Source organism: Chrysochloris asiatica, unplaced genomic scaffold (assembly GCF_000296735.1).
Source record: "Chrysochloris asiatica unplaced genomic scaffold, ChrAsi1.0 scaffold00107, whole genome shotgun sequence".
Taxonomy (NCBI): domain Eukaryota; kingdom Metazoa; phylum Chordata; class Mammalia; order Afrosoricida; family Chrysochloridae; genus Chrysochloris; species Chrysochloris asiatica.
The window spans coordinates 2,530,763-2,544,549 of NW_006408625.1; the positions used below are offsets into that span (position 1 = coordinate 2,530,763).

General features: G+C 39.7%; 1 protein-coding gene across 1 annotated transcript in view; it reads right to left on the reverse strand.

The window, feature by feature from the left end:
• FBP2 (fructose-1,6-bisphosphatase 2) overlaps window positions 1–13,787 on the reverse strand; it is a 94,309-nt gene that overhangs the window by 63,712 nt on the left and 16,810 nt on the right. The window contains exons 4-5 of the mRNA XM_006867632.1: window positions 8,953–9,093; window positions 7,441–7,578 (exon numbers count right to left, since the gene is read on the reverse strand). Coding sequence (XP_006867694.1) covers window positions 7,441–7,578; window positions 8,953–9,093 — 279 coding nt within the window. The remainder of the gene's footprint in view (window positions 1–7,440; window positions 7,579–8,952; window positions 9,094–13,787) is intronic.

Below are 13,787 nucleotides of genomic sequence, written 5' to 3' on the forward strand. Positions count from 1 at the left end.
GTGTTATGGCTCGTATTTCTTGTGGGGAAATACCAAATAGAGGAATTGCTGGATCATAAGGTATTTCTATTTACAACTTTCTGAGGAAGCACCATATTGCTTTCCAGAGAGGTTGGACCATTTTGCAATCCCACCAGCAATGCAGGAGCATCCCAGTCTCTCTACATCCTTACCAACATTTATTGTTCTCTACTTTTTTGATCTTTGCTATTATTGCTGGTGTGACATGGTATCTCATTTAGATGGATCAATTTTTATATCTATTCTGCCAATCTCTGCCTTTGAATTGGAACATTTAGTCTATTTACATTCACTGAAATCACTAGTAAGATTACTTTGACCATTTTACTCTATGTTTTTTACTTTGAGTGTGTGTCTTAAATCTTCTTAGCAGAAAAAAGCAAGGCCAATACTGTCAGACATAGATTTCAACAATGGATTATATAAGAACAGATGCACAAATGATAAAAAACAAAATAAATAAATGGGGTCTAGTAAAAATTAAACACTTGTTCATCAGAAGACTTTATCCCCCCAAATTAAAAGACAAACTATCAACTGGGGAGCATATCTTTGGAAGCCATATGCATTTTTATTGTTCTTAAGTGTCATAGAGTTGGTCCTGTCTACGGCTTCCAAGAAGCAACTGGTGGGTTTGAATTTCCGACCTTGCACTTCAAACGGACTTGTGGTCCAATTCATTATCTTGCAATACCACACATCAAGGGCCCCCATGAACTGCTTCCAGAATGAGTGTCCTGAACATAGATAACACTGAGGCCAATAGGAACTTCATCTAGAGCCAGAAACTCTGCTGTCACATCTCCACCAGAGATTTCTCCCCTCTGGGTCCAACAACTGTACTGTTTGTCTTTACAAATATGACAATTCCACACTGACCAGAGACAGCAGACACTTTCAGCTCACATAAAGAAATAAAAGAGAATGGATCAAACAAATGACCAAGATACAAACACAGAAAGCATTTCTGAGGGGGAAAAAAGATAATGGAATGAACTGAAAAAGAATTTTTAAAAAATGGTATTTAAGTACCTTCAAAGGACTGACAGAAAGATCAAGGAAAGCAAGGAGAACACAGGAAAAAATTTAGAAGAATTCAGGAAAACAGTGCCAGAACAAGCAGACAAAAGAAATGCAAATTTTGAAATAATACAAAACCTGCAATTAGAAATCCAGAAGATTAATATTAAGATTTCAAAAATGGACAATATATTGAAAGGACAAAAAGGGTTCATAGTAATGGAAGCCCATATTGTTGAACTTTAAGATAAATCTCTCAATCTCTAGTATGCTAGGAAAACCATCAGAAAAAAGAATGAGAAAAAATCTGAAGAAAGCCTGAGTTATGTGGGACACCATGAAGAGTATAGTTTTCAGGACCTTCATTTGCTGATGGGGCACAACTCAAAATGAAGAGAAATAGCTGCGAACATCTATGAATAATCAGAACATGGGATGTATGAAATATGAACCTAGGAAAATTGGAAATTATCAGAAATGATATGGAATTCATAAACACTGATATTGTAGGCATTAGTGAGCTGAGCTGGACTAGTTAGTATTAGCTATTTTGAATCTGATAATCATCTGGTTTATTATGCCTGGAATGAAAAATTGAAGAGGAATGGCATCACATTCATCTTCAAAAATAACATTTCAAGACTTATCTTGAAGTATAATGCTGTCTGTAATAGGATAATATCCATGGACCTACAAGGAAGACCAGTTAATACAACTACTATTCAAATTTACGTATCAACCACTAAAGTCAGTGATGATGAAATTGAAGAATTTTACCCACTTCTTCAGCCTGATATTCATCAAACATGCAACCAAGATGTACTGATAATTACTGGTGATCAGAATGCAAATGTTGGAAACAATGAGTAGTTGGAAAATATGGCCTTGGTGATAGAAACAATACTAGAGATTGCATGATAGAATTTTGCAATGTCAATGACTTCATTATTACAAATACCTTTTTTAAACAACATAAAAGATGACCATACACATGGACCTCACCAGGTAGAATACACAGAAATCAAATTGACTGCCTCTGTGGAAAGAGACAGTGGAAAAGCTCCATATCATCAGTCAAAACAAGATCAGGGGCAGACTGTGGAACAGCCCATCAATTACTCATATACAAGCTCAGACTGAAGCTATAGAAAATTAAAGCAAGTCTATTAGAGTCAAAATATGACCTTGAACATACCCACCTGAATTTAGAGATCATCTCAAGAAGAGATTTGACATTAGAAACTAATGACCTAAGAATAGAAGAGTTTTGGGATGATGTCAAGAACATCATACAGGAAGAAATCAAAAGGTCATTAAGAAGACAAGAAACAAGGAAAAGGCCAAAATGGATGTCAGAAGAGACTCTGACGCTTGCTCTTCAGCATAGAGATTCAAAAGCAAATGGAAGAAATGAGGAGGTAAAAGAGCTAAACAGAAAATTTCAAAGAGCATCTCAAGAAGACAAAATCACGTATTATAATGAAATGTGCAAACACGTGGAATTAGAAAATCAGGAGTATAACATGCTCAGCACTTCTCAAGCTCAGGGAACTGAAGGAAAAATTAAAGCCTTGACTTGAGATAATGAAGGAGTCTATGAGCAAAATACTGAATGATGCAGAAAGCTTCTTTGGTACAGGGTCACTGTACCAAAAATAATTGGTCAAGGTTCAACCATTTCAAGAAGTAGCACATGATCAAGAGTCAGTGGTACTGAAGGAAGAAGACCAAGGTGCACCGAAGCCATTGGGAAAGAAAAAGACTCCAGGAATTGATCGAATACAAATTGAAATCTTTCAACAAACTGATGTGGCACTGGAGGCACTCGCTCTTCTGTGGCAAGAAATTTGGAAGACCAGGCCAACCGATTGGAAGAGATCCATATCTGTGATATTCCAAAGAGAGGTGACCCAACAGAATGTGGAAATCACTAAACAATATCATTAATATCACATGCAAGTAAAAGTTTGCTAAAGATAACTAAAAACCAGCTGCAACCAAACATTGAGAGGAAACTGTCAGAGGTTCAAGCCAGAGTCAGACGAGGATGTGGAATGAAGGATATCATTGTTGACGTTTGATGGATCCTGGCTGAAAGCGGAAATTACCAGAAAGATGTTTGTTTACCTGTGCCTTATTGATTACACAAAGGTTTTCGATTGTATGGATCTTGACAGAACAAGGGGGCACTAAATGATTTAAAATCAGGAAAGGTGTGTGCCAGGGTTGTATTCTTTCACCAGACTTATTCAGTCTGTATGCTGAGCAAATAATCTGAGAAACTGGATTAAATGAAGACGAACATGGCATCAGGATTGGAGGAAGATTTATTAACAACCTGTGGTATATTGATGATACAACCATGCTTGTTGATAAAGAGGACTTAAAATACTTAGTGATAAAGATGAAAGACCACAGTCTTTGCTATGGGTTGCATCTCAATATAAACAAATAAAAATCACCACTGGAGCAATAACTAACATCATGATAAATGGAGAAAAGTTTGAAGTTGTCAATGACTTCATTTTGCTTGGATCAACCATCAACACTCATGGAAGCAGCAGTCAAGAAGTCAAACGACAAGTTGCATCAGGCAAATCTGCTACACAAGCCCTATTTAAAGTGTTCAAGAGTAACAATATTAGTTTGGGGAATAAAATGTGCCTGACCCAATACATGGTGTTTTTGATAGCCACATAGGCATGTGAAAGCTGGACAGTGAGTAAGGAAGACTGTAGAATTGATGCTTTTGAGCTATGGTGTTGGAGGAGAATATTAAAAGTACCATGGACTGCCAAAAGAACAAACAAATCTGTGTTGGAAGAAGTACAACCAGAATGCTCCTTGGAAGGCAGGATGGCTAGTCTAGTCTCTTATACTTTAGACATATTGTCAGAAGTGACCTACCAGTCCTTGGTAAAGTAGAAGGTCAGTGAAAGAGTGGAATACCTCCAGTGAGATGGATTGGCACAGTGGCAGCTGCAATGGGCTCAAGCTTAACAATGATTGTGAGGATGGCACAAGTCTGGCTGTGTTTCATGCTGTTGTGCACTATGAGTTGGTAAGGACGCAGCGGCACCTAACAACAACAATAACAACAATAATGAATCAATGCATGTAATTTGTTGAAAGTGAAACTGATGATCTGCTCTGTATGCCTTCACTCAATTCGCAAAAAAAAAAGTGGGGGAAAAACTTCAACAACTTAAGTTTCAACAACAAAAAGACAAAAACTCTAATCATAAATCTCCTATATAAGACCAAATGGCTTGAATAGACAGTTTACCAACAAGAGCAATCAAATGGTCACCAAAGACATGAAAATATTCTCAACATCACTAGCCATCAGAGAGGTGTAAATCAAAACCTCAGTGAGATACCATTTCACTCCCACCAGGATGACTATAGAGTCCTGGCATGGCACTGTGGCTTAATGCACTGGACCCCAAGGTTGGTTTGAACTGCAAGGTCGGAAGTTCAAATTCATGAGCTGCTCCTTGGAATCCCTATACAAGTCAGAACCGATTCAAAGGCACTTAACAATAACAACAGGATTACTGCAGAGTCCTGGTGTGGTGCTATAGGATAAGCACTGGGCTGCTAACCAAAATGTCAGCGGTACAAACCCACAAGCCGCTCCTTGGAAACCCTATACTGGGTTTTGGAACCAACTCAATGACACTTAACAACAAAAGGATGACTAAGATAAAACACACACATAGAGAAAATAACAAATACTGGCAAGGATGGAAGATAGTGTGGCAATTCCTCAAAAAACTAAAAATAGAGCTAGTGATGGTGTGGGATAATAAGCAAGGCCTGCTTACCACAAGATCAGCAGTTTAAACGCATCAGTCACTGCAAGGGAGAAAAATGAGGCATTCTGCTCCAATAAAGATTTATAGCTTCAGGAACCCAACACAAGGTCACTATGAGTCAGAATCAACTCGACAGAACCTAACAACAACATACCAAAAATCACTCACAGTCATTGAGTTGATTCTGACTCATAATGAGTCCATAAATGATTTCTGAGATGGCAAAACTTTAAGGGAGCAGACAGCTTCATCTTTTGCTCACCAAGTGACTGACTGGTGGGTTTGAACCACTGACCTTGTGATTAGCAGCCCTCAATGCCTAATCCACAGTTCACCAGGGCTTCTTAGAATTATCATTGTTGTTGTTAAGTGCCATCAAATTGATTCTAAACCATAACAGCCCTTCTATAGGGTTTCCGAGGAGCAGCTGGTGAGCTTGAACCGCCAACCATGTGGATCAAACAGACTTTGCAGTCCAGTGCATTAACCCACAGTGTCACATATGACTCAGCAGTTCCACTCCTAGGGGTATATCTAAAAGACTTGAAAGCAGGGACTCAGAAAGAGATTCGGACACAAATATTCAATGCAGCACTATTCATGACAACCAAACAGTGGAAACAACCTAACTGCCCATCAACAGATGAATGGATAAGCAAAATATGGTGCACACATACAATGAAACACTGCTTAGCCAGTAGGAGAAATGAAGCCTTGATACACATTACAGTATGTATGGCGCTTGAGCACATGCTAAGTGAAATAATCCAATAATAAAGGACAAATATTGGCTGACCTCTCTTATATAAAAAGACCAGGAAAGGTAAATGTATAAAGACCAAAGTTGATTGGTGGTTACCAAGGTAGGAGGGAGGGAAAAAGGCAGACTAATAGTGATGGGAAAAATCACATTGATTAAGGGTGGGAAAGCACAGCTGATTATTGTAATTTTGATCAATAAATTGAATATCTGTAGAAAGTAGAATTAGCAAGAGGTGAGAGATAAATATATTTATAACAATGACTGGAAGGAAAGAAGGAAGGAAGGCAGGAAGGCAGGAAGGCAGGAAGGAAGGAAGGCAGGAAGGAAGGAAGGAAGAAAGGAAGGAAGGAAGGAAGAGTAGTTGCTGTTTTATGTAACAACCAAACACATCATAGGATTTGGTTTTTTGGTTTGGAGACTGAAGATTTAGGGTCATGATCCAGTTAATTGGCCTAATAACATGTTTAGTGTTTCTGTTCTGTCTTCTAGTTCATTACATAGTGTCTGGGATCTTAAAAGCTCGAAAGTGGCCATCCAGGGCACTATAATCGCTATGCATCAGAACCAACTCAACAGCGTTTACCAACAACAACAACAACAAAAACCTGGATCAACAGAGGGAAAAGAAAAGTCAGGAATAGGAGGAGGATATGGAATGCAGGGCTAATTATCTTCATCAACTGCCTTCCTTGCCATGAGACCAGAAGAACTGCATGGTATGTGATTACCCTTACTGAACATTTTCATCAAAGACTCCATAGAAGAATCCTAATCAAAAGAGGGAAAATGCAGAACAGAATTTCAAATTCAAATGGACTCTAGACTTTTTGGAGCCATGAAGGGTAGAAGAACACCTGAATACTGTTGCCCAGAGATCATCTTTAAACCTTAAACCAAACATGTCCCTTGAAGTTTTCTTAAATTCAAACAATAGGCTAGCTAATCAAAAATGGTCTACCTTGAGCATTGTGTTTTCTTAAGATCTGTATGGGATCAAACTGACCACAGCAACTGGAAACATGTGCTAGGAAGTTTAGGAGACAGTGAGTTCATGTTAATGGAAGAGGAATGACTCAGAAAAGGAAGACAAGAATGGTTGCACAACTTGAAGAACGTAACCTATGTCATTAAATGATACGTGGAGAAATTTGAAGTAGTTAGTGTATGCTTTGCTGTGAATCTTCTCAACAGCAGCAAAATGAAAAGCAAATATAACTGTGTGACCAGAACCTGCAAGAAATAGTTTATCCAACACAGTTCTGATCTCAAGGACTTTAAAAAATATGGTCCCTGTCTTTCTCCTCCTCCTCTTCTTCTGTATATGCATATGTAACAAAACATGGGCCATTTCAACAGTCTTCACAAGTACAGTTTTGGAGACATTGATTATGTTCATCATGTTGTTCAACCACCCTTATCCAGTCTCAAAAATTTCCAATTGCCTTAGCAGAGGCTCATTGTTCCCTAGGCTGTACTTTCCCTCTCCCTTCTTCCTGCCACTAGTAACCACTCACAGACTTCCGTCTCCATACACTTGCTTTAGTCTACTTATTTTATGTGTTTTTTTGTGATGAACTTAATTCACTCAGCATGGTCCCTGACTTCTTCATAAACATTTCCTCCTGAAACAACTTAATTGAGAAACATTACTTTCAGTAGCTAAATGTTAACCACAAAAGGGTTCACCATGCTCAGACTCACCAGAGCCAGAAGCAGCATCACCACTTCATTCCAGCCATGTCTTCAAAGCCACATCCCAAACAGGAACCCATGGAGGTAGCAGATTTCCCACTACTCCCATTGGCTATCTTCACTCACCTGGGGAAATTTCTTTTTCTGCACATATTCTGTGGTGGCAGAGTCAAAGTATTTGGCGTATCCTTCATTGAGGCTGTAAATCTTTCCTTTCTTCTTTATCTTGACATCTTTTTCCACCAGGACAAATTCACCAAGAGCCTAGAAAGTGGAGAAAGACAGCAGGAAACATCTAACAGCATACGTCTCTGTCAGAAAGTGCTAGAAGATGTAGATCTGTTGGAAGAAACTAAGGGTTTGCCACAGTCATTCTGGAACCTGCCTAATGAAAGTTTTATGGTTTGTACAAATAGCAGTAATATTATTGAGCCTACAGGGGAATCTTAAGCAGAGGTTAAATAATTATAAGAAAAGCGAGTCAAAGGCTTTCTTTCTATTCCTTTATAGCTTCCACTGGCAATATACACTCCATTGCTGTAGGTTATTTATATATAAAGAACCAAGTTACAAGAGGTGTATTCAAAAAGTTCATGGAAAATGCACATTATGAAAAAACTGTGTTTGGATTTCAAAATAATTTTACATAAAATAAACTTGTACTAACTTGTTATAGCATGTCTAAACAAGATCTAGTTTGAGGCACTAAGAAAGTTAAAATATCAGTTTGAAAAGAATCCTTTTCAGAATTCAGTTAGAAGTGAAGCAAGAACAACTATCACATTTATGGTGAAGTTTGGGTGGATGAATAGTGAAATCATTGATGTGTTGTGAAAATATATATGACTACATGTATGTATACATCACTGGTTCTGGTTCTCTAGAAAACTCTTGAAAAATATATGACTATTTATGGAGTCCTGGTGTGGCACTCTAGGATAAGTCCTGGACTACTAACAACAAGGTTGACAGTTCAAACCTACCAAGCACTCCTCTGAAACTTTACACAGAGTTGCTATGAGTCATAACCAACTCCACGTCACTTGACAAAAACAACAACATGCATTTACGGAGTTCTGATATGGCACTATAGGAAAAATACTGTACTACTAACCACAAAGTCTACAGATCAAACCCACCAGTCAACTCTTTGGAAATCTTATGTAGGGTTACTATGAGTCAGAACCAACTCCATAGCACTAACAACAACAACGACACACATATTTATATATCACTGGTTCTGTTTCTCTAGAAAACTCTGACTGAGATGTCCACCATCACAGAAAGTTCTATTGGATGGCTCTGCTCTAAATAACCTGTTTTTCCATCTGAAAATAGATGACGTTGGGATTCTCAAGCCATGGCGTGCCCATGAACCAAAAGTGTTGAATACATGTTTGAACCATAGACTCTATAGAGGCAGGGTCTGGGTTGACATGGCTGATTATAGATAAGCCCTAAACACCATTACTTGGACAGTGGTCCTTCAGGTGTTTCAATGATGCTACTGGCGCCCATAAAAGTCGTTCTGACTCTTTGGTCCCTAACACCAGGAAATTGCCCTGGGGGATTGGAATTAGAACCCAGAGACCTGTGGATGGAGATCAAAATGTTAATGCCACCACATCCAGTACCTACTGGGTCAAGCATGAAGAGGTCCACTCCTTGCCCAGTGGAAAGAGCCACCAGGGTTGCGCTTCCATAAAGTGCATAACCAGCAGCCACAATATTGCGTCCAGGCTGCAGGGCATCCTTTTCTGAGGGCTCATCCTCCGTGGTCTGCAGGAGAGAACAGAGAAACCTGTGTACAGTTGTTGTCTCTAGACAGAACCCTTTATCAGAGGCCTGGGCTTCAGATCTCCTTACACCACTGAAGGAAGTATAGTTCTCAGAATTTCCAGCTGTAGCAAATGCTTCCAGACAAAATTAGTTGCCGTGTTAATGAATGGCTATCACTGAGCCATGGCAAAGGCCATTCTTGGATGTTTTCCTTATTTTCTGCACACATCTGTATACATTCTACAAACAAGAGCACTCTAAGGTGCTAAAACAACAACTCCTCCTAATAATAGTAAGCTGTTATAATAATAACCAAGATATTTGAGCTCTGATTTTGTTCAGAAATTTATTCTATTCCCTCAACAGTTCTCTGAGGTTGATATTTATAGTTATGTGATGGATTGAATTGTGTCTGCCAGAAAGTTGTGTTGGAGTCCTAACCCCCTGTAATTCTGAACCTTGTTTGGAAACAGGGTCTTTGGCAAAGTTATCAGTATAACATGAATTCATATTGTAGTAGAGTGTATCCTAATTCAATCTGAGCAGCGTCCTTATAAGAGAGACAGGCAGAGAAAGGACAGCCATGTGAAGATGCTTCTATAAGCCAAGAAACACTGGGGACAACCAGAACTGGAAGAGACAAGGAACAATCTTCCCATAGAGATTTCAGAGGGGACCAGGCTGACATGTTGATTTGACCTCTTCGTCTCCTCTAGAACAGTGAGACAACACATTTCTGTTCTTATAACACACCCCATTTGTGGTATTTTTTATGACAGCCCCAGGAAACCTACACAATAGCATTATTATCTTCATTGTATAGATAAGAAATTGGAGCCTGAGCAACTTAGTAACTTGGCCCAAACCCAACCATTCCACACGTTGCCTTTAGAGGCCTTGCCCCTGCTTCACCCTACTGAAGGCCCCTGTTTACAATCCTAAACATTTCTCCAATGGCATTTCTCTTTGGCACACAACACTAACAGTATCCTGGGATATGTACCCAGGAGTGTGATTCTTAGGTCATGTGGTAGACATGTATTAGGTTCTATTATTTTTAAAACTGTGCTATTTTATGTTTCCACTAATAATATATGAGAGATCCAGTTTCTCTAAATCCTTGCCAACATTTGTACAGTCACTATTATTAATTTTAGGTATTCTAATAGGAGTTCTACAGACTCCTGGTGTGGTACTGTAGGATCAGCACTGGACTGAAACAACAAGGTAGGCAGTTCAAACCCACCAGCTGCTCCATGGAAACCCTATACACGATCACTATGAGTTGGAATCCACTCTACGATATTTAACAACAATAGGAGTCCTGGAGTGGCATTGTGGGAAAAGTACTGGACTGTTAACCAAAAGGTCGGCGGTTCAAACTCATCAGTCGTTCTTCGAAACCCATATACAGGGATGTGCTGAGTCGGAACCAACTCCATATGAGACGGCACCTAACAACAACTACAACAACAATAGATACATGTCCTGCTGTTTTTTATAAGGCTTTTAGCGGCTAACTTTTGAGAAGGGTCTGCCTCTCCTTCTCCCTCATCTGTCTTAGTCTGGATGTTCAGCTGAAACCTGTCTCCCACAGGTGACCCTGCTGGTCTCTAAAATACTGGTGGCATAGTTTCCAGTGTCACAGCAGCACAGAAACCACCATTGCAAAACATACTGAACACAACAAACTGACAGTGGTGGACAGACACAGCAGTAGCAATAATGGACTCAAACATGATTCGTGTGGTTAGCACAGGACTGGGTAGTGTTTTGTTGTGACGTACACAGGATTGCTGTGAGTTGGAACCAACTTGACAACACCTAACAATAGGTGGATAAGTAGTCCTGGGTTAAGCTCTGGGCTGCTAACTGCAAGGTCAGTGGTTCAAACCCACCAGCCACTCTACAGAAGAAAGGTGAGGCTATCTGCTCCTGTAAAGACTCATAGTCTCAGAGACCCTATAAAAAGTCACTATGAGCAGGAATCAACAGTTTGAATCTACCAGCCATTCTGCAGGAGAATGATGAGGCTTTCTGCCTCCATAAATTTAGATTTACAGCCTTGGAAATCCTGTACAGGATCTCTATGAGTCAGAAGTAACTCCACAGCACACAGCCACCACCACCACCACCATGAGCAGGAATCAACTTGAAGGCAGGGGTTTGGTTTTAGTTAAGTAGGAGAATGAAGTCCCACGTGGTGCAATGGTTAACACTCTCTATTACTAACTGAAAAGTTAGTGGTTGGAGTCCACCCAAAGGCACCTCAGAAGGAAGGCCCAGCAATCTGTTGTTATTGTCATTAGGTACCATCCAGTCAGTTCTGATGCATAGCAACCCTACGTATAACAGAATCAAACCTCACCACGAAAGGTATGTTTGGGCCCATTGTTGCAGCCACAGTGTCAGTCCATCTCATTGAGGGTCTTCCTCTGCTGTACCAAGCAGAAAATCCTTCTCCAGGGATTAGTCCCTCCGGATAACAGGTTCAAAGTAAGCGAGATGAAGTGTCACCATTCCAGCTTCTAAGGAGCATTCTGACTGTACTTCTTCCAAGACAGATTTGTTCAGTCTTATGGCAGCCCATGGTATATTCAATATTCTTCACCAAAAGCATAATTCAAATGAATCAATTCTTCAGTCTTCATTTTTCACTGTCTAGCGTTCATATGTGTGTGAGGCAACTGAAAAGAACATGGATTGGGTTAAGCACATCTTAGTCATCAAAGTGACAAATTTCCCCAATACAATCCCTCATTTTGACTTCTCGACTGCTGTTTTCATGTGCATTGACTGTGCGTCCAAGTAAAGTTAATTCCTTGACAACTTTAATATTTTCCCTATTTATCTTGTTGTTATTGGCCCAGTTATATATTTTTTCTTTATGCTGAGGTGTAATCCATACTGAAAGTTGTAGTCTTGGGTTTTCTTCAGTAAGTGCTTCAAGTCCTCTTCACTTTCAGCAAGCAAGGTTGTATCATGTGCATATCGTAGGGTCTAGTCTTCCAAAAATCATCCATTAAAAACGTGATGGAGCATAATTCTATTCTGACTCTCATGGGGTCGCCAGGAATAGGAGTCATCTGGATGGCAACTGTTTGTTGTGTTTTGTTTTTTAAGCCAACAAGTCTTAAGAAAATAAGAGTCATGAATGGTAGAGTTGGTTTTGAGTCTCTGTTCTGATAGTTACTGAGTGGGAGATTTCAAGCAAGTTGTTCACCTTCTCCGCCCTTTTGTTTGATCAGAAAGAAAGGTGGAGCAGGGGGAGGGATACTAGTAACTGTATCTGGCCTATGGGGTTGTGGTAAGAACTAACCCAGGAATATAGCACCTATAGGACCATGCCTGGTTCCTGATCAGCTGTCAAGAATGTTAACCATGGTGATAAAACCAATATTGAAATCCATCTTGAAGATACAGCGGGGTGTCTTCTTTCAGATTCTCATAAATATCACATTGTCTCTTTCCTTTTATCCCTAAGCTGCACGTTAAAGGGAAAAAAAAAAAATTAAGCTCTTCCACCCACCTGTCTCATGTTTGCTCAACATTTACTAAAATAAAAACATGAAGCCAACCATATAAATTATTTTGAAGTTTATTTCATATGCGATTTGAAAACCAGACAACACTTCTGACTAGAAAGGCAAAGTTTTCCAAAGATGAAAGAACATTCAAAGACTCTTCTATCCCAATTTAACAGCATTGCCATGGAAACAGTGACTGAACAGTGTTTTCATAAAAACAATTTAACCTAAAGCACAGCTTGCAGTTGACCCTGGAGTTTCTGTCTCTCAAAATTGACTACATATAAATTCCAAATGAGCCCAAAGCTCAAGGCAAGATCTTTATTAAACTACTTACTAGACTATTGTTAGACTGAAAGGTGATGTTAGGAAACTGGTTTTCTCAAGACTCAAGGGTCAAAAGGAGACCCTGCTCTCTCTTTTTGTTTTATACTTAATGTAGCATGACCTGAATGGTCACCTCAACTCCAAAGACCCCAGAAATCTGGATTCCAGGAGAATTCAACTCTACTGCAAGGTCACTTTGAACCACCAGGTTGGCAGTTCAAGCTCACCGACTGCTCCTTGAAAACCCTATACAGGGTCACTATGGGTTGGAACCGACTTGAAACACGATCTAGTCTTTAACTTTCCCAGACACCAAAACAAGTGCTCTTGTGCCATTTCTCTCTGCTCACTGAGCAAAAGTCTCTTTTTCTCTCTTCCCAAGAAAAGAGAGAGAGAGAGAAAAACACAAATGAGGAAAGCAAAGTTCCCTCAGGTTTTCTGTGGCCACAGCTGAATTGGCTTCCATTTCATTCTCCAAGAGAGGAATGACAGAGTATTCTCTTGTTTATTTGCTTTTCTTCTGGGAATGACGTTCAGGTCAATTCACATATTCTGCTAAGGTTAGTTTTCACTAAACTTTTAATACAAACCACCCTTTACCATGGAGTCAACTCCAACTCAGAGTAGAAGTGTGTGAGACTGTGCCTCCGTAGGGTTTTCAGAAGTAGACAACCAGGTCTTTCATCTGAGGCATCTCTGTTGTTGTTGTTAAGTGCCATCCAGTCGGTTCCATCCCATAGTGACCCCGTATAGGGTTTCTAAGGAGTGGCTGGTGAGCTTTCTTTCAGTTAGCAATCATTTGCACTACCCAAGGGCTCCAAGTTTTTAATCTTGTTTGTC